Below are 21,441 nucleotides of genomic sequence, written 5' to 3' on the forward strand. Positions count from 1 at the left end.
AGGCACTGCTTCTGGTTCTGGAAGTCATCCTCGGAAGCCTGGCAAAGTGCCTGCAGGCACTGTCGTTGTAGACAGCCTCTCTCACAACTCCTTCAGCCACCTGCTTCTTGCCACAGCTGAGGACAGGGCACTAGGTGACAAAGATCCTTGGTTTGACCCTTATGGATACTACTGATCCATTTGCTTCATATAGGATTTATTTTCTTTGATAACGCTGACTATATGTGTTTGCTATAAACGTGGTTCACACAAAATGGCAGTAACATCGCTTCCTTTAAAGCCAACAGTTCCCAAAGTCAAATGAGCCACCCTAACTCTGCTACACATAACCATAGCAGAAAGTAAGGCCCCCAACCCCCCCCAGCCATACTTAGGGCACAGTTACCACATTAATCACCCTTACGGTGTTTCTCAGGCTGGAGCCACTCATGACTGAACTCATCGCCAGTAGATCATGGACCAACAGCAACTCAGGGCTCCTCACTGACCCCAGTAACCAGCCATGGGCTGTGCAGCCCTGTGGCCATCGCTGGGAAGCTCTGAGAGAAGCCAGAGAGTGTCACTAAAAGGCCATTGCCAAAGGAAGTCCTTTGGTGTGCAATAATCATGTTTCCCCTCTCCCCTCTCCCTTATCACCTGACAAGTTAAAAGCAGCTCTGAATTTTAAATAAATAAAGAAAATTTTGCTGCCCCCCTCCCCCTGGGCTGCTTTGCTGCCAGGCAACGCGGCACAACCATGAGGGGCACAGAGGTTTCCATGGGTGCACGCAGAGCAGCCGGGCTGAGGGGACTGTGAGTGTGTGGTCAAAGATTGGGCACGGGGGGGGACATCCATGAGGTATGGATCCAAATGGTCAGAGAGGTAACGAGGAGTGGGAGGAAGGCCAGTGCAAGGCCTGGAAGGGGCATGTTTGCTGTGAGGTGGCCTGGCCGTGAGGCAGGCGCTGAGGGGCCATGGTGGGCAGGGCACAACGCCTCATCCCGCCACGGTGTGAGGGGCCGTGGAGGTGGCACCGCTGCCCCTTGGTCACCCACAAGGGGAAGGCAGTGTTGGCCACAAAGGGGTTGCTAAAGTTGTCTTTGCCACTCTGTCTCTGGTTTACTTGTCCGTAATAAACAGTTCAATGGGATTTATTGCTACAGCTGTATTTTTAACTTGGTCCACTTGAAATTTGTTATTACCACCACTGGTTTTGAAGGTGTTCTGCTTAACAATATGTGCACAGAGAGAGAGACACTGGGGATGAGATAAGGTTGACAGGGGAGGGGCACAGGCTTGTTTATGGACCCAGAGTTAACTTCTGCGCATGGAATAGGTGTTAAGTTTTCCTTGCTGACAGGCCCAGGGGAAAATGAATGAAACTGTAAGTTTCTATTCATCTATTAACAAGGCTGTTTCTGCTGAGAAATGTTATTCACGTTCTTGGACATTTCTGCTCACAGAGCCACGTGACTTTGGAAGAATCATCTAAAGACGGTTGATGGAGCATCATGGTTTTTACAAGGTATGATTTCACATCTTTTAAAGTAAGGTAGAAGGGTGGGGAGAAATGCGGCAATAGATAAACACATTACCTGTATAAAAATAATATATTCTTGTTTATAGTCAGTGTTCTAAAGACAAGGATAGCCTTTGGGATTGTTTTTAATTGAAATAAAATGTGTTTGGTCATGCCAGACTTTTATAGTCCATAATGAGTTTATTGCATATAATAATTATGGGTTCAGTAATTAAAACTTAAAAATTACTGCTATTTTATTTAATATAAACGATAAATCAAAGATTTCATTTGACTTTTTATAAGTTAAAAACTAGGATGTGTCAGAAACATCAATCTTAGATTTCACATTATGGTAATTGTATGTTAGAATTCAAGTACAGGAGCTGCTTGTGCATAAAAGTCTTTGACAAGTCAAAAACATTGGCTAAGAGCAGAATTTCGTTTAAATTGGTATTTTATCTTTTTAATTCATTTACAATAATAGCTATGGAAGATTTTTTTTTTTCTTTCTAGAGCCACTTTTCTGAACGAGAGGGGATGGCAGTTTCTGCAGTTGCTTTACAGGATCATATAATACACAGTCATCAGCTCCAGGATCTTTCATTAGCAGATCCTTTTAAGTCAAGGTCAAGGAATATCAGAAACATTTACAAACCTGTGAACAAAGAGATGACCAAAGCAGTAGTAGATACTGGACTACGAAAAAAGAGCACTCGCCACAAAAATAAAGATGCAGAAAGGGAGTACGTGCTTGATCCCAATCCTCCCCATCTAACATTAGGTAAACCTAATATATTATATATATTATATTCAGATTCATGAATTATTTCATTTTATTTAAAATAAACTAAAATGAGGAAGCTAAACTTTCCATTCAATAAGATAATTCAGTTCTAGACAGCATAAAGTCTTGTTTTTCAGATATGTCATATCCAGCAGTTTAGGCCATTATGTAAACAGTCATTTAAACAATGAAATTGTCATCGGTGTCTTGAATGCATCTTCATATCTGAAACGTATTAAAACCTATTATGACAATGAAGGTGCATTATGACAGCTAGTGCATCTTGAGGAAGAAAAATTCTAGTCTCTTACACTTTTTAAATAAGTTTTGTATATTGACTTGATCATAACTTTCATTACCTTATATTCTCAAATAAATCATCAGTTAAGTGGATATTGTATTTATTTGGGATAATGTATTACTAATAAGATAATTTTTATGTCTATTTGAAATTGTTTCTTTTATTCCTTATTCAGTAAAAAGACATTTACTACTGCTGCATTAAATATATTCTGTGTTAATGTATACCCACCTTTACTCAAAGTTAAAAAGGTTTGTTTTTACAATGGTCCTGGGGCTAAACCCAGGAAGAATTAACACCTGTAGTTAAATACCTTTTTCAAATTTGGAAGCAAACATGCAGCAAGATAAAAGTCACAGATGTGAGGGCTTGGAATGATGCCTGGTGAGAAAACTCACTTTTAAATAGTATTATAATAATACAGTTGTACAGCAGTGACAGATAATATTGCTTTAAAAAAAAAAAAAAAACATAGCCATGGAGCATCTTAGCAGACCGGGAACACAAATGTGCTTCATAGTGGTCAGTTTCCATTTTCTCTTGTCCTTTTCTAAAGGTTTCTACAGTATTCTTACCATGAACATCTTGTCTCCATCCTTTTTGTTGCCTTGATTACACTTCTCTGAAAGAATCTTCCAGCTCAACAGTTTACACTTTTAAGCATAATAAACTTTCATCATCATTAATAATTGTTTTATTTATTCTGTTTCATAAAAATGCCCTTAGGCCTCTCTGAAGATCATGTTGCCTTTGCTGTAGTAACTGTCACAGTAGTCCCAGCTCTAAAGAGAACCATGTAAATCAATGAGGCTCCATACAAGCACAGGCATCTGCCTTTTGGAATCATCTGAAGGTTAAGAGGGTAACTTAAGATAATACACAACAAGCAAGTGTAACAAGTGATAGGACAAAGGTAGTAAGACAAGATTATTATTAGTATGTTTGCTTGGTTATACTTCTAAAGATGAGAGGGTTTTTTCTTTGGTTCCGTTTGAAGAGGAATTTGAAAGAGGAGTGTATGGGGGGGTGGCGGGGGGAGAACAGCAGAGAAGTACTGGGGTTAAGGCAAATATAAATAATGAGTGATTATGGAAGCTAAAGGTTGTGAAAAAATGCAGCCCAAGTGTGAGCATGTTCTCTGCAATTATAAGAAAGACGAAGTATTTTCTCTTTAAATCACAGCATGGACTGAGAGGTCCCATATGAATGTTTGTACAAGTGATTCAAAGAATGTGCTGAAAGATTTTAAGAAGTCATTGCAATTGTTTCTGTGTTTTGCTTATTAGTATTTTCACCTATAATCTCTCATGAATTTATAACGCTTATATTAAGCTTTCTTTTTTTTTTTTAATGAAGAATTGTTTGTTTTAAACCATACAGTTGTGAAACAACTTTGAAAACGTAGTTGAATACATTTTTCTCTTCTCGAGTTTGTGGGTAATCAAACAGTCTCAGAGGCTTCTATCATTATTTTTTTTCTCAACAGGGGCTTGAGTCCTAAAAGCTAACAATAAGGGTTTTAGGGTAACTGTGTATAATCACTTTGCTAATGTTCATTTTAACATAAATAACTCAGATGTAAAATGGGTGTGTCAGCAGATAGGTTGAGCTTGTAAATGATGCATAAGGCTGAAAACTCTTGGATGTCTTGAGCTGTAATAAAGGTAGGCTTTCATTACTTGTATTTATTCTAAGTGGTGTTTCAAGAATATCTTCACAGAGCCATTTGCATCAACCACATATCACTTCTTGTGTGTCCTGCTGCCAGTTTTCCTTCATCAACTACACTGTATAAAAGCTTTCCTTCTAAGCACCTGTATAACCTGTCCCTCACAAATATCCCATCTGGTTTATATTATTTAGAAGTTAGGTTTTGCCTCCAATCTCTTCCTATTTGGCAGCTTTAATCATCCACTTGTGAAAGTTTTTAATAAGCGTTTTTTTTACCCCGGGCGTATACAAACGGCTTTCCACAAAGCCATCTCATTGTCTTCCCTAAAACAGTCTCTGACCACAGTGCTTGGAAGAAAATCAAGGGTAGGCATTTTTTGTGTTGTGATACTGTCTTTCATGCTGTGACTGGTTTGCTATCTTGTTCGCTCCCTGTATATCCAGTTTTTGTCATCTTAAAGACTGGCACTGTGTATATTGGACTATCAAAGTGGGATCCTGTTTCCTTATTTATTCACTGATACTCTTAGGTATTACTGCCAGATGAAATTTGATATATGTTTTTACTAGAACTTTTATCATGTATTTTATAATCTGATTCTTCTTTTGTAGCAGAAACACAGTGATCTGAGCAGCATGTGCTCTTCAAGAGTTGGATGGTCTGTGCAGCATGTGCTCTTCAAGAGAGAAAGCACCTAGTTAGAACTTTTTTTTGCCACTCAGATGCCACTTTCAGCAATTTGTGCATAAGCTTTAAGTAAAATATATGGTCTGAACTTAAAAACTAGTTCAGAAGTCTAAAAAGTTCAGCGTCTAAAAAGTTTGCAGGATCTTTCATTATTCTCTTCAAGCTCACGTTATTTTTCACCATCAGTATCACCAATGAGTACATTTTACTGCACCAGAATTGAAAGACAATGATATGCAGTGTTAAAGTATATTTTACATTTTGAAAATACAGTGCTGTAAATATGTATGCACAGTGCCTCTTGAGACTGAGAGGTTTGAATTGTAGCCCATAGCCCACAGGCAGAGCTGTGGGCTCCCTTCCGGACATGTGGATGTGCTGCCATCATTTCCAGGTATCACATTGTATGGGAACTGAAAGTGTGCTGCCAAGATATTTTATATATGACCACCAATGCAATTTATGGTATTCATTCAAATTTTCTTTTGCTACTTAGGTTTATATGCATTGCAAAACCCCTGGTTGACATTTGGTTTGATACCTTTACAAGGGCAACAAAAGTAACAATGTGGTGTGCCTGTGAACCAAACCCTAGGTGCAGAAAGGAATTTCCAAGTAGTTCCAAAGTACGCTGACATTGCTTGAAATCTCAAAGCCATCCAGTTGTTCTAAGATATGGAATCAAATTTGTTGTGTATGTTTGAAGCTATAAGGAAGGTCTATGCAAAGATTTTGGTAGGATCCTTTCTCTGGTGTGAATGAAAGACTTGGCCCTTCCCATTTACAACTAAGTCTCTCATATAGGCATCATCAGCTTGCATTCTAACTATTCCTCTTCCCTACTTTAATGTTCCTCTTCCTTTCTGGTTTTAGAAAATACTATTGGTGTCCTGTTATGGAGTCATGCTTTGCCTTATTACACATACCTAGGGCATTCACCCACTGACTACAGTCAGTCCACACAAGCTGCTTCCTCTGGTCATTCAAAGATGACAAAAATCTATTCTTTGCTGTACCCACTAGCATCCTTTTTATACTACTGAGACACTGATCCTGGCCTTTATCTGGCATTTGTAGGGTGGGAAATATTGTAATACTTTCACTATTTCCTCCTTTGAGAAGTTGGGGATTTGTTGTGGATGTTCAGCAAAGCACCTCACAGTTATTGCTTAAGATTGACTAGATCAGCTATCAAAAGTCACTGTCACTGGTGATCTGTGACAAAAGTCACTGTGTCCTGTGACCATCTCTTTTATTTTGTCAAGCTTCTTCTCTTGCATCCATCACAGTCATACTACACTTCAGCATTTCTCACCACCTTTTTTTATTATACTCTTTCATTCATGTTTCATTTTATTTCAAGAATACAGAAATGCAATGTTAAAGAAATCATTACAAATGAATTCCCCCTCATTTGGTTTATACTTACAATTTGAAATTATGTTATTGTGCACTGTTACATTGTCTAGTTAGTTATCCCTCTCTTAATAGCTGTGAACAGGTATCAAATTCATATTACTTAGCAAATAAGTTTACATTTTTTAAATTCCTATATAAATCCTGTAATTAAAAGAAGTTCCAAAATTAGTAAATAGCTAGCTAATAGTAGGAAGTATGTTGCCCACCAGTAGTTTGTTTGATGATAAATTTATATGAAGTATTTGTATAAGTATTTTTAAATAAATGTATTATCAATGAATTTCACATGAAGAAAAGCTATCGTCTGTATCTGCCAGTGGGCATTATTCAGTCATTTGTTGTCATTGCTGTTTGCAGCTCAGAAATTAGGACTAGTTGAGCCCCCTTCCTTGCCACTAACTGCTGAAGAATGGGCAAAAATAAAGCAGAGATCCGTACAGCATGGGGATTCCATACAGCCTTGTGCAATATGCAGGGAAGAGTTTGCACTGCAGCCTCAGGTACGTATCTGTGGACTACACAATTTAATTAAGATTTTCCAGAGTTACTGCTAAGACTCATTAGGTAAAGGAGGAAAGGAAGGAAATTAAAAGGTCAACCTTAAGACACCATCTAGTATTTAATAGCTGGACCTAGCTATTATCAGCCTATTCTGAAAGTATTTTGGAAATTAGATGTTAGAGAAATGTTGCTAGTGTTTGATCGCTGATGAAGTTATGACAGTAGAGGAGAAGGCAGTCAGCAATATTTGTCTGCTCTTGCAAAGCAAATATAGGCTATTTTTTGTTCCATTGAAACTCCTGTTAGATCTGACCTTATCCTTTGCTCATCGGAATGGTAAATATTCACTAATTACACAATTTCAGATATGTTTTGTTTCCTCACAATTTTTATTACTTTGTAGTTTAATTCAACAGTTATTTCTCTGTGGAAAATGGAAGTAGGTGTACTCTTAATACCATTCCGTCACTTACTTCAGTTATCTGAATGAACGCTTGCATTTTACCTTGGTGGCCATGTGTGTAGCTTCATGCTTTATTAGATTCTCTCATGTATCATCTTGAAAATGTTAAGCAAAAGGGACAAGTGACTGATTGAAGAGGAGTGCAGCTCCTGAGAGGCGATGATGGTAATTAGAAGAATTACCTGAACTGCTTGCAAGTTTCTTTCCAGTGTGTTTCAGGGTGTTTCTTTTCTGCCTCTTCCCCCTTTTTAATTTGTTTTCCTTTAAGATTTTTTTACAGCCAAGTCTGTGATGTGAATCAAGGTCTTTAATAACCTTAAATGGAGGGGGTTTGCTTCCTTTTACATCAACATTAACTGGAGGTGTACAATTGTCCAAAGACAGGTGGGATGGATCTGGCAAAAGACCATTCTGCCAATTTCTGGCTACCTAGAAGTCTAAAGCTTGACAAGAGAGAGCAAAAGACAGCACTCATTAAGAAGGTTACTTTAGATTTGGCACAAAAAGGGAAATGCCTCTGGAATTCTTTTTGTCCTTAGTGTTTCGTTAGCTTTCATCCCTCAAGGGAAAAAAGCCACTGTATCTGAAAGCTTTTCCTTCAGCTGGCTGCTAGCCATTAATCCTTTTGTGTTTGCAAGCTCAATAGTGCACACTACTTGTTCTGGTTTTCACTCCTTTCCCAGTTTTTCCTTCCCCTAAGAGCCAACTGCCTTTTTTGTCCAACTCTGTATCTTTTGTCAGGATGGAGATCATCAGCATTTGGTGGGAATTTAGGTCAGATAAAGGTGAAATTTTCTTGTAGCCTGTGAACATGCTTTCTCTTTTTTTTCTTTTTTTCTTTTTTTTCTTTTTTTTTCTTTTTTGTATGTGTGAAATGCTGCATTTGATGTATATCACTTCTTGAAATTTAACGTCTTTATGGGGAAACCGGAAAAAAAATAATCAGCTTTCATTTTAAGTACTTGTTCCGTAATCGTTTGCTCAAGTCAATGGCAGTTGGCATTTCTTACTTTCTGCCACTCCATGTGTTGTCAATGCAAAAATTCACAAATTGGTTTAAGCTGTTATTTATTAAGTAATTTGTATAGAACACTAATTTTATTTTCACCAGAAAGAATGCAATGGTCACAGAAAGAAAGTGATGACCTTTCAGGCAGTCAGAATTTTTCTTGTTGTCAACGTTTTTTTACTTTTCAGCTTTTATAATGGCTTTAAGTTGGGTTTGTATTTCTTTCCTTTGCAAAATAGGTGCTGCTTTCATGTTCCCATGTATTCCATAAAGTGAGTATGCTTTTGTTTAACGGTTCAAACATATATGTGTGTTAAACTACTTAAGTGAATATCTTAATGAATTAAATATAATCTTGAGAAGTAATTTTGTTTCCAGATTCTTACAGTAAGAAATATAATTTAAGGCTTTTTTATGATGAGTCCCTTCATTCCATTTTATTATCTATTTAAAGCTGTATGGGAAATCACAGTTTGTAACTGTATTTGTATGCCAAATAGGAATAGCTTAAAAAAAAAAAAAAACTCATAGGAATATATTTACATTTGCAAATTTCTCTAATATTTTAATTATAAAAATAAACATTCTGTATAGTTTTCATAGATTGTTGCATGAACCTTTTACATTCTGTAATCCAACCTGTTTCACCTGTTCCAATGATATCAAATATATTGTAATTAATTGCAGTTATTTTTTTCAGGCATGCCTGAAAGCCTTTGAAAAATTTACAGGTAAAAAGTCTTGTCCTATGTGTAGGAAAAAGCAGTACCAGACCAGAGTAATACATGATGGGGCCCGCTTGTATAAAATAAAGTGTGCTATTAGGTAAGCCCTACTTCTGCTACAGGCATCATCACTGGATGATACTTATTTCCAAATAATGTCCCAAATTTGTTAAAACTTTAATAAGAAACTAGACAGAATGAATGCACTACAGAAGCTAACGTTTGGGGAAAAAAATGTAAAATGATTGTTTCATGTAAACAGTAAAATTATATAAATTTAATTTTCCTATTCTTGAACAATCCTGTTTCTTACAGAATTCAAGCCTCCTGGAGGGGATATATTGTTAGAAAATGGTATAAAAACTTGAGAAAAACTGTGCCTCCTAAAGACATCCAACTAAGAAAACAGTTCTTTGAGGAAAAGGTATGTTGGACTCGCTTCTGTGGTCCATTTCTTTGATGTGATTCAGCTGCCTTAAATCAAAACTCTTGAGTATCTGCTCTCTACTTTTTCATTTATTCCTTGTCGCTTGTACCAAGCAGTCAGCACTGGAAACACTCTGTTGTTCTGTTAGTCTCCTCAAGCCACCCTCTTTTCAAGGTAAAAGCGGGGAAAATAATTTAAGGCCTGCCTTTTGCCTTGGCCAACAACAACAAGGCTTTTTGTGAGTCTCTATTTGTGAGTCTCTATTTCCCTTCCCTTTCTGATAAATCACAGTAATCTGTTACCCATGAGGGGGTGTAGTAAGGGAAGAAACAAATAAATGCGTAGATGATCATACCCTCCTTACACTCTCAGTGTTCCTTCACTCGGCACGGAACTGGATAGTTCCATCCTGTAGATTTGCTCTTCTCTAACTTCTGCTGAAATGCAAGTCAGACTATAATAAATTGGGGTCCTGACCCCATACAAATTAGGCTGTATCAGGTACAAGGATTTTGCAGTGACCCTGCATCCCTTTAAGCATGCAGCTGCAAAGTCCCAGTGCTATCCTCAAGTTCTTTGCCAATTCCTCAAGTTCTTTGCCAATTTCCCACCTTCCCCAGTTTAATAACAGCCAATCCAATGCAACTTTTCAGTAACAAAAAACACTCTGGTGTACAATTACAAGACCATCCCTCAGACAGCAAGAGATGCCGTCTTCCAGTCCAGGTTACGAAACAGCCTGATGAACAGAGATTAACAAAGCCCCACAACACATTAATTTCAATGTAGCCAGTGCTTACAACTAGGAAAATAACCCACATTGCAAGCTAAATCAGTGGTGGGTTTAAACCAATACTTGAATCAATCTGGTTTATTTTTTTATTGTTGGTTATTTGTTGGTGGTGTTTTTTTTTAATCACTACTATATTCAAATAGAAGAGTGCTTGCAGAAAAATGCTTCTTACTGTCTATCCTTTCATCGTTTGCCACATTATTTGGTTGTATCCTGTTAGAGCACAGCTTTGGAGGCAGGGACCCTCTCTTGCTGTATTATACATTTATGTCTGATATGTGTGTGTGATGGATACCCTACAGATGATCTTGCAGACTGTTGCAACGAAATTGATACCGCTGTTCTGCTTCTGTGGTGCTGGTGGCAATGGGAGACAGGAAACACTGCTCTCAGCCTGGCTACTCAGACAGTTCAGTGGTTGCTGTGCTGCCTTGTAGTTAATGCAAAGTCCTTCTTTAGTTGAAAAAAGAAATGGGGGTAACTGAAGAAGGCTAATGTTACACGTGAAAGTACTTAAGCGTTTAAGTTTGCAAGAAGTGAATACTTTGGCTTGTGACTGTCCTCAAGTAGCATGATGAGAACAGACAACAGAAACAGATTTTTCTGCATGGAGGACTGGGGAACAACGTTGTATGCCTCTTTCCCAACAAGGTTATCAACCTTCTGTGGGCTCAGGATACCATGCTTAGTTACACACAATGTCTCAGTAATGGGAAGCTGAAGAAAGCTTCTAAATGTGCTGAAAGTTCAGCTGAGTGCTATTGGTTAAATTATTTTTTTTCTCAACAGGCTTCTGATGTCTGCAATAGCTGTCTGTTAAGCTACCTACAATGGGCTAGCTTTTAGAGACCCTATCTTAGCTAACAGTTTTAGGAAGAAACAAACAGATAAAACTGCTCACTTTTTATCAGATGATAGTAAGCCATGGGATAATCTTCTTTTAAGATTGTGTCCATGCATAGTTTTCAGCATTAGGAAATAATTCTCATAAATTCTCATACATAACACTTCAGTATTTTGTAGGGAACAAAATTGAAACTAATTCTTCACCTTCTATTAAGAATAAACTTATAAAGTCTTCTTATATGGATTAGCTAGGTTTAAATGAATTCAGTACCAATTACAATTAAATGATATACATTCATTTTTCTTAGTGGCTCTCAAGTGGGAATTGTAGATGAGTTTTCCTACTGTTAGCTCTTATACTTTTAAGTGTTGGTTGATGAAAACACTAAAGAAATTTTTCACAAGGAGCTATCCATTTCCAGAAGCTAAAAAGCTTTTCTAAAATAAATTTTGCCTCTCAAGCTTGTGCTGTGCTTTTAAAATGTCACTTCCTAAATGTTAGCATAACCAAACAGCATCACAACTGGGAAAAAAAAAAATCAAAATTTTAATAACCCTTCCTCTTCTGAAAGGATGACAAAGGTTAAATGTCAAGTTTCATACTCTTAAATAAATATCACAAAATAAAAAAATGATGTCTGAAATATTAGTTTTAGAAGGACATACATTACTTGTTTCAGGGTCATACAGTAGCCCTTATTACACCTATGATTAAATTTTTTAATAATCTAGATCAAAGGAGATAAGAAAGGCCAGAAACCAAACTATGCTGCTTTTTTAGCACTAGTATATGCAGAAAGTAGGGCGTTGCTTCAGCATGTTAGGTAGTGAATTTCTTTGATCCTTTCTATAAATGTCACTTGTGTATGTCATTTAATTGTGGTATATAGCCTTTTATTGGTGCAATTAAATCTTTTCTAATGCATTACATTATCTTCAGCTTTGCTAAATATGTTGACCATTGTTTAGGAAGCAAGGTAAGTCACCGTGAAATGGTGTAGCTGGCTTTAGTTTCTTCCTCCCCCTCCACGTGATTTCTCCCAACGATTTTAATTTAAATCTCACCAAACAGTATAATGGTCCTGGAATTTGTTTAGTCGTTTGACTTCCTTTATCACACGGAGATGGTAAACATTCTGTTGCTAACTTGAAGTGGCTCCAAGCAGCAAAACGAGGAGGATATTAAACCAGTAAAAGCTTATCAACTGATTCATTGATATGCTGTAAATTCCAGCCTTTTCATTTTACTTTTGAGGGTTGCCATAAGTCAACACATTAGTAAGCAATTTGCAGACATTGGATCACTTAAAAAGGCTTCCCTGTGGACAAAGTTCACATCGGTGCTTTGTTTTGTCGTTTTATTTTATCATAGTCTTGTGCTGCTGTACAGATGACTGATGTAGTTTTGCATATCGACAAAGTATTTCAAATATTCTGTTTATGCCATGCTGTTCAAGTTGTAAGTCACAGATGAACTACACTAGTATGGCATTTTCAGAAATAAATTCAATTAGTTTCAGATCTGGGAAAAATAAAAAGTATTTCATGTTATGCAGTAGGACACGGCAAGATTTAATATTTAAATGTTAGAACACAATATAACATTAGCAGTTTATACAAAATGCTCATTCCTTTCTGTACATTTTGACAGTACTGTTTTGCCAGTTAACATAAATTTTGAGTTATGTTTCAGTTTCAATTTTTTCCTTCCCGAACCTGGACTCTATTTGCTGTTTGATGAATACGGGTTGGGTCAGGTCATGCCGCAGAAAATACAGGAGTAGCTCAAAGCAGATAGTATCTTAGCAGCAGGGGAACTTAATAGAACACTGTCTTAGGCAGGAATTTTCCTCTCTATTTTTACAGTTTCTGTGCAAGGTAGCTCATGAGGGGGACTCTCAGGATCACTTAGTGAAATGGGCTAGAGAAACACAAGTGAGAGCTCAGAGAAGTGGAGGGCTTCTCCCTGCTGAGGGAAAAGGGAACAAACAGTGCAGGCACAGAAAGAAAGTGGGCACTACTTAGTTTAATGCAATCCCAGCCACTTTCTCTGCCTCCTGCTTTCTGCTCTCATTGTTGGTTAATTTTCCTCAGCGGTCTGTCGAGTAATACTGTAGTTCACAAAGACAGACCAAGTCCTGGAGCTGACCACATGCTGTTTGTGTTGCTCTCAGATTCGCAGAAATAGACACTGGACCAGGGCCAAGTTAAAATGTGGTTGTTTTCCCTCAAATTTTGAGTCCTGAGAGGCTCTTAGTGAAAGATAAAGCATCTTCAAGGCTGCTCTAGCTTCCCATTACACTGCCCTAGCTTTCTTATGAAAACAATTCAGGTCTGTTCAAGTTTGATACTGACGTAAATGAAGACTGAGCATAAATCAGGACCAATGCAGATCCAGTTTTAGAACTTAGGTAATAACAGTTCAAATTAAGCAGCGACATTCCTAGTAGTTTTTATTAAATATATAATCACCTCAAGCCATCAAAGACCGACTCTGATTAAGTGTAGTGCATTGGTATTTCACGTCCCAGTCATTATTTGGGATTGTTTGGAAACCACATAGTGTAAATATTGAAGGAGGCCTGTGGTGGGATTTTTGTTTATTTTTTGTTTTACACATACCACTAAAGGTCAGTGTGTGTGTTTGCATGGAACAGAATTACCTTTTTCTTCCTTGTCGGGGAGCAATCACAAAGGAAGCACAAGATTACCCATCTGCTCTCTGCTAGATATAGAATTTCTCCCACAAAATTCATAAAGTACTGCTTCGTTTCATATCAGGCTGTGATTTACATGCATACACCATGCAGGGAGTCTCAGAGGAATTTAATTTTTATTTAGTTACACTAAGTTCACACATCAGCATCACGTAACACTTTAGCTAAGCCCAATTGGTGCTGACAGGTGGATACGTCCTTTCACAATATGCTGTTGTGCTAGAGATCACTTGTAAATACAGCAAGTCATAATAGGTCTCAGCTATCACCGAATTAAACTGTAAAATAAAAAGAATACACAGGATCAAAGCTAATAGCAAGAACCAAATAACTCATGTGATGGTTTTCAAGATTTCTCTCATCTGGAGACTCGCAATATTTTTCTCCTTGAAGTCTCTGTTGAGAAAATTACAGGTTTCACTGGAACACATTCTCATACATTATGTGAATATATTAAAAAAAAATTGCTACTATGTTTTTTCATGTTTGAGAAAGAAACAGGAAGTTCAAAGTTTGAATGATAACTTAGAACATTGTGAGCTTTTCAGATAGGCTTTTGGTTGGATGGTTTCCATGGTGATTTTTTTTTCTTTTTGGTTGGTTCTTTAGGTTTTGGGGAGCGTAGGGGAGCAGGCAGAGGAGGGATTTGGCTTCTTGTGTCCCTCAGGTCTAGAAAAGTTTGCCTTGAATATTCTGATGTATGCTATGAAAGGCCACTTTAGCAGTTGTAAGGGAGCATGTCCTAGTATAAAAAGCTGCCAAGAAAAGTAAAATGAAGCACTAAGAAAGTGTTCAGGCACCACTGAGGTGCCTGACCTTGACAACTCCTACTACCTCACCCCTCGCTTCCCACCCCTTCCTCCCTGAAAAGATGGCTCACTGTTTTCCTATTGAGTTTTCACTCAAAGGAAATGTATGGAGAGGAAGGGTCACATTCCAACACCTGTAACATGACCAGGTAGTGCTTCACAAAACTGCTTTAACTATTTACAGGCAGTCTCTCCACAGCCAAGTCTAAAACTCGTGTGACTCCCTACAGAACTTTGAGATAGCGTGGTAGCAACAAGAGAAATTTCTATACAGTCTTTCACTATAACACAGCTGTACTCTCTCTGCTCCACCCAATGGGTTAAGAATGCTACATCTATCTTCAGAAAGTTCATTCAAAACTGTGTTTTTTTCCCAAAGTATAACAGTCCATCAGTAGAGGCAGGGGACTTGATGTTCCTAACCATTAAATCAGCACTGGACACCAGCTAAAATTGTAACAAGATTCTGTAGATCATGTAGCTGACGAGGCCCTCTTGTCAAAGAGCTGATAATTCCACATATGAACTGTTCGTAAGCACCTCCAGGTCTAACAGGTCACTTTTCCTTTCAGGTTCAACAGATCAGTAATCGTCTGTTGAGTTCTTATGACATAAACCTAGATGATTTTTTTTCTGAGATAGATTCCACTATAGCTGCAAGTCGAGATGTGTTTCAGCAGGTGGAAGGAAAAGAGATACTTGTAAGTGAAAATGACTGGGAGAAGATCCAGATGCAGGTTGGTTGGCTTTGTTCGTTTAAAACCAAGAAGTTCTGCACTCTTATATAAGTTTATTTGCTCTTTTAAGGCCCAGCAATCTTCAGAACAACTGTGATTTTCTTGATTTCTTTGTGTTTTTTTTTTTAATATAACCTGTTCCAAATCAGGGATGTTAAAAAAAAGTTTTACAGTTCAGAGATTTACTCATACTTCAGCAGCATCTCTCTTCTATTCCATTAAATATCCCAAAAAGACCATAGACAAAATTGAGTGAAAACATTCTTAGAATGTTCAAATTTTGACTAGTGTATTTTGATAAACCTAATTAGCAATCTTGCTGATATATTTATATTCTATTGTTTCGCTATTCTACAGGTTTTTGTGTTGTTGTTGTTTTTATTTTGTTTACTTAGGCATTGCGGCAGGAGATAGTTGACTGTCCTATCTGTATCATGCCACTCAGTTCGACTTCTCATCCTGCCAGCGTCCTTTCTGGTAACAGCAATCAGTTTTCACGACAGGCTGTTCTGCTTTCTTGTTCACATCTGTTTCATCATACCTGTCTTCAAGCATTCGAAGAGTTTTCCTTGGGAGTACGGCATATTTGCCCTTTGTGTCGCTCATATTACCAAAAGAAGGTCCTCAAATGTTGATCCATATAGCTCAATGAACTTCCTAGCAGAACATACGTGACAACACATGTACTTCTAACTTCGGAGCCTTTTCAGATCCAGATCTTTCAAGAACAAACAGTTTTTATATGTACTATGGTATTCAGTTTGTATTTAGAGAAATAAAAATTAGAAGGGTGCTGTTACTTCACTTTTATATTCAGTTTCACCTTTGGTCTCAGCATTTTTCTTCTCCCTCCCTCCCTCAGTCCCATCCTTCCCAAAGATGATGCACAGTTGATTTCAGCATTGCGTTCCTTCAGCGAAACACCGTTAGCCCTTACCTGTGTGTTTTTATGCCTGATATTTTGCAGCACGGGTACTGTGTTCTGTTTCTGTGTGTTCTACAGATCAGCTGCTTAATAACTCAGCTGAAAGGCAGCCAGAAAGCTGGCTATAGGGCTTTCAGAGACTGTTATTGTTAAGAATTTCTGGAGAATGTGTGACACTCTAAAGGACTAGTAATTGATAAACCTATCTTGAAACCAGGGAGGGGAAAAAGAAATCCTGAGGATCTGCACAGTTTCACTTTGTTTCCTAAAAAATACTGGTAACATGCTACTTAAAAAGAACTAGTATGTGACATGGGCTTTGCTAAGAAAAAAAAAAACCAAGCCAATTTAGTTCATTTGTGCAACAGGATACAGCCCCACAGATGTAGCAGAACCCATGAAGTGTCACATTTTAACTTTAAAACTTCAGAAACTCTCCTACATGATACTTTAATGAGCAGGCTTTGGAATATCAGTATCAGAAGAAACAAAGCTGGTCTACAAGTGCAATACAATTCAAAGTCCAAGAGCAAATATACAATTAAATAGGAATAACCCTGTGTATAGTATCAAAGAATGCTTGGGGTTGAGAAGGGGCCTTAAGGACCACTCAGTGCCACCCCCTGCCATGGGCAAGGACCCCTCCCAGCAGCCCAGGCTGCCCCCAGCCCCATCCAGCCTGGCCTTGGGCACTGCCAGGGATGGGGCAGCCACAGCTGCTCTGGGCAGCCTGGGCCGGGGCCTCACCGCCCTCTGAGTGAAGGATTTCTTCCCAATATCTAATCTAAATCTCCCCTTTTTCAGTTTAAAGCCATTCCCCCTTGTCCTATCACTACACTCCTGACAGAAAGTCCCTCCCCAGCTTTCCTGTACCAGCCTTCTAGTACCTAAAACGGAGGCCTATAAGGTCTCTCCAGAGCCTCCTTGTCTCCAGGCTGAACAACCCCAGCTCTCTGAGCTTCTCTTCACAGGAGAGGTGCTCCAGCCCTCAGAGCAATCCCTCTGAGTCCGTATCAATGTAGCAATATATAGGCTTTGTCTAGAAAAACATCCAGAAATATATTTATATTCATTCAGTATGAATGAACGGTGTTACAGAAGAGACCACAAAAGCAAACAAAAAGCTATCGAAGCCATGCCTGCTGTCATCTGAGGCCTCAAGCTTGGAGGTTACCGTGTCCAGTTCTGAGCAGTGCATTTCTAGAAACACAGGAAGGTCCCACAGGTAAGCAAAAAGGATGAGAGGGCTGATAGAACTTGGAGGTTACTTCTTATGTAGGAGAGAATAAAAATGGAAAGGCAGCCTTTGAGCCTCAGAAGAGCTGATACAAGCCAAAAGAGTCGTCTCAAAATGGACATTTGAGAACCAATTTAAAGGTTAAAGTATAGCAAGGGCTATTCACATTTGACATTTAGGAAACCTTGGACAATTACACGCTGGAATATATTGCCTATAGACAGCACAGAAGTCAAAAAAAAAAAAGTCCCTAACAAGATTTTTTGATCCTGTGCAATTGAATGGATGGCTGAAGGTCCTTTCCAGTTGTATGGTGCTTGAACTTTTCTTAAAAAATAAAAATATAAAAAGACTAAAGTCTCTAGTGAAACAGTACAGAAAGTCTGAATCTGTTTTAGTTTCAAATATATTAAAAACCTTACCACGTTTCTTAAACTATAAAAATTGCACTTCAGTCAGACTGTTGAAGTATTGAAAATAACTTGTACGTTATAAAATCAGGATATTCTTCTATACACAAACCCCACTTCCTTGAAGTGGTGTTTGAATTAGTTGCACATCTGCCTTAAGAACAGGGCTGCAATAACTCTGAGTGTACACGAATCTCCATCACTTTACGAAAAACTGAGAACTGAGAATCTCAAAAGTACATTAAATGGGGAGGGGGGAATAGGATGGGAAGATAGGAATGCAACCATTCACACCAACTACTGACAGAATAATTTAGAATAGCACAAGTTTTCTTCATTGCTTCAATTAATAAAAGAAACAAAACCCCACTATGAATCACACTAACTTTATTGAAAACAGTAAAAAAAAAATCTTGCTACAAAACAATGTAACATTACTAACAACGGAAAAAAAACACTACCACTGCTTTTCACAAAAAAAAAAAAAAAGGAAAACTTGCCTAAGGCAGCAATTATTTTCATAAAGGTTTTTTAAACACAGCAAAAAATACACAACTGAGAACATTATAAAACATATTTCTGGATGACCTAAAATACACTGAGAAAGGTTTGGTGGTAGAAGGTATTTATACAGAATGTCGTTCTGACTGCATTAACACTAAGAGCGTGATTTTTTTTCAGCCACATCTTATTGTGGTCCAATATACAACCATGTGAAAGCAAACCTGTTGCTCAAGACTACCGGATCTACAAAGCCTTAAGCACAAACTGGACCAAGGAGGTACCACTAAATTCACTCAACATCACTCAGCCTCGCACAGTTAAGATTGTGTAATTGGTTTTTAAGATTTCATTTTACAAAAAAAAAAAAAAATGTAACACTACTCAAAAAAAAGTGCATGATGGAAAATACCTGTTGTCATTGTTACAGTGCCATCAATACCAACACCAGTAGGAGCACTAGTCCACAGCCGTACCTGTCACCTACGGCCACGTGAAGGTGACGTGACAAGGTGGCCAGCAGCACCCTGAGATGTTCTCAGTCTCCTCGGTGGGGATTTTAGAAACAACACTTGATGATGACAAGCATTTCTGTGTAAGGAATGTTTTTTTTTTGTTGTTGTTGTTATTGTTTTTTTATTTTTTAATTTAGGCAGTGCAGGGTTTGGTTTCCAACCCCACAAGAAAGTAAGGGAAATCTATCCACATTTTTTGTGTACATGTATGTTTTATACATGTCAAGGTTTCAAATCCGTGACCCAAACATATCTTATTTTTCTATCCATTTGTTTTAAAGCAATAGGAGTCGGGACAAGCCTACCTTAAAAGAATAATAATAATATTTTTTTTCTTTGTTTTGTTACCTAAAGCCAGGGAGGAGACAGTTACACCAGTTTTGTGAAACTAAGTGTTTTGACCCAGGCTGGGAAAGCTTGCAGTTAAGGGGAAAACAGAAGCCATGCATCCGTTAATTTTCTCCGTAAACACATCCAATCTATTCACCACACAGGTGCCACCATCAAGCTGCTTTTCTGAACGATCATTTTACATGGAGAAGGTCTGAACCATGCTCATACACACGAAATACAAAAGGTACAGAAAAACCCACGTGAAGTGTCTCACCTTGGTGCCACTCAAGGTTTGACTTTGATCAAAACATGGAAGTTAGAGACTGCTGCCACCAGAATGGTCTGCGATACATAAAGCAAGGCAGCAGGGCACACCACGAGCTGTACTGCACACTAAAGGCACACACGCGTGCTGTGCCTGAAGCATTTCCATCTCAGTTCAAAGTCAGACCTTACATGAGCTCTTGGTAATTTTTTAGAGCACCCACACTGCGATGACAAGATTGTTTTAATGGAATTCAATGGCAGAAAACATGAAGTGCAAATAAGTGAATAAATCCTAAATTTTTCACAACAGAACATTTCTGAATTACAGAATTTCTCTGCATGTACCACGTGGGAAAAGAAATACATTAAAATCAAAACAAGCGCCCTGATTCTTCAACAGCTGGTGTCTACACAGGCACGGAGTATGAGGCATGCAAAGTAAGGTGCTGTTCATGAAACGAGTTTCATCACTGCATTTCCAGTGGCCTTCACTACACACCCTGGTTAACGGGGACAGGTGGAGGGAAGCAAGAGCAAAGACTTGAGGTAAATATACGAGAAATATTCAGACGCCATTTCACAGTATCCTGAGCTGTTTGTGTAGGTGCAAATGAAGAATCAGATACCTGAACCCTCTAAGAACTGGGACTTCCTAATTTCAATGTCGATGTGAGGTCTTAATGCAAATACAGCTTTTTAATGGCTTAGATTTAGATATGCCAGGATTACCAACATTTACAGGATATTTCTAATACTACGAACTTTGCCTGTTTGGAGTCAGCTTCTGCATTTCTTAAAACATTTAAAGTCACATATATTAAAATCTAAGAGCAATACATGACAACAAAAAAGATACTTAGAAAAATATGGAAATTAACACAGAACTAGCAAACATCCTCAGCTTTTCTGTTACCAACATGGAGCTATCTTCACAAATTCACAAGATTCTATAAAGTCAAGGATAGTGTTGCACTCTGAATCACAAAACAGATTTTTAGAAGAATTTATGAAATCTTTTCAATGCTAGTGAAATACTGGCATATTTAGACAATTTTCATATATTAATGATACACAATGCTTATTTCTCTTTGCAAGAGGAGTTTGAGAAGCTGCAGTTGTGAAACATTTCAAAAAACCTACCATATTAATTTTCTGCTGGTATGTATTGTTAAAGATCAGATCTGCTTAGATTCTTCTCTTTATTATTTCACGTTTTTTTATACGCCAAGAAGAGTATCTATTAGTAATATCAATGCCACTGAATAAGACTACAAGTGACTTGAAAACATGGAAAATGAAAGCAAGCCAAGATGTTAATGATTAACAATTAAGGCCAAAATTGGCAAAAAGTTTCAACAGCTCTTGAATTTCATAAACTTACAGATTTTAAATATATATTTTATTTATTTATTTTTACTAAAGCGGAAATCTAAAGACCAACTAGAAAAAGGATGGAAGAGAAAGCAGGCTGTCTGCATAGGTGAGATACAGATGTCTCCATACCATTTCCTCCACCCAACTTCCCAAAATTGTTGTGCAGAGTGGGGATTCTGGAATTCACACCCAGTGTTAATTTCCCACAAGATGTGATCTCCTTCCAATGATTTTGACCAATATTGTCCAGCTTTAATCGTTACACTGAAACATGCAAGAGGTTGTCTTTCGACACGAGCTGAGGAGACGCTGTTCCCTGCAGAACCACACAGCACTCTTGGGACAGCAAGGAACCATTCAAACAAATTGCCTGGACAGGAGTACAATCAGAAAGTAAGGGCTTGGTCCCAATGAAACGGAGCTGACAGCGAAGAGCTGTAGTTCAAGAACATGCACAGTGATCACCCAGAAACCGAGAATCTGCAAT

At 38.0% G+C, this 21,441-nt stretch overlaps 1 protein-coding gene and 1 long non-coding RNA gene across 11 annotated transcripts in view; one reads left to right on the forward strand and one right to left on the reverse strand.

The window, feature by feature from the left end:
• LOC106038926 (uncharacterized) overlaps positions 1-728 on the reverse strand; it is a 52,213-nt gene extending 51,485 nt beyond the window's left edge. For 2 of the 7 annotated variants that reach the window (XR_010829060.1, XR_001208904.3), the window contains exon 1: positions 404-626. This is a non-coding gene — a long non-coding RNA (uncharacterized lncRNA). Of the gene's footprint in view, positions 1-403 lie in introns of all 7 variants that reach the window. The other 5 variants (XR_010829059.1, XR_007162736.2, XR_007162734.2 and 2 more) reach the window with 5 other exon arrangements.
• RNF32 (ring finger protein 32) lies at positions 23-16,244 on the forward strand. 4 transcript variants are annotated; one of them, XM_013185775.3, is made up of 9 exons: positions 23-134; positions 1,444-1,505; positions 2,016-2,283; positions 6,723-6,865; positions 8,578-8,610; positions 9,039-9,163; positions 9,379-9,487; positions 15,228-15,392; positions 15,788-16,244. In XM_013185775.3, the coding sequence occupies exons 2-9, from the start codon at positions 1,482-1,484 to the stop codon at positions 16,025-16,027; spliced, it is 1,107 nt and encodes a 368-aa protein (XP_013041229.1). In that variant the 5' UTR covers positions 23-134; positions 1,444-1,481; the 3' UTR covers positions 16,028-16,244. The 4 variants fall into 4 exon arrangements, with proteins under 4 accessions (XP_013041229.1, XP_013041228.1, XP_013041227.1 ...); XM_013185774.3 differs by lacking the exon at positions 23-134 and adding an exon at positions 728-792; XM_013185773.3 differs by lacking the exon at positions 23-134 and adding an exon at positions 747-838.
• The last annotated feature ends 5,197 nt before the right edge of the window (positions 16,245-21,441 follow it).

This window comes from Anser cygnoides, chromosome 2, assembly GCF_040182565.1.
Source record: "Anser cygnoides isolate HZ-2024a breed goose chromosome 2, Taihu_goose_T2T_genome, whole genome shotgun sequence".
In the NCBI taxonomy this organism is placed as follows: Eukaryota; Metazoa; Chordata; class Aves; order Anseriformes; family Anatidae; genus Anser; species Anser cygnoides.

Coding starts and splice junctions, on each gene's coding strand:
- RNF32 (XM_013185775.3), top strand. CDS start 1,482: ATGGAGCATCATGGTTTTTACAAG. Junction 1,506..2,015: donor AGCATCATGGTTTTTACAAG/GTATGATTTCAC, acceptor TTTTCTTTCTAG/AGCCACTTTTCTGAACGAGA. Junction 9,488..15,227: donor AACAGTTCTTTGAGGAAAAG/GTATGTTGGACT, acceptor TTTTCCTTTCAG/GTTCAACAGATCAGTAATCG.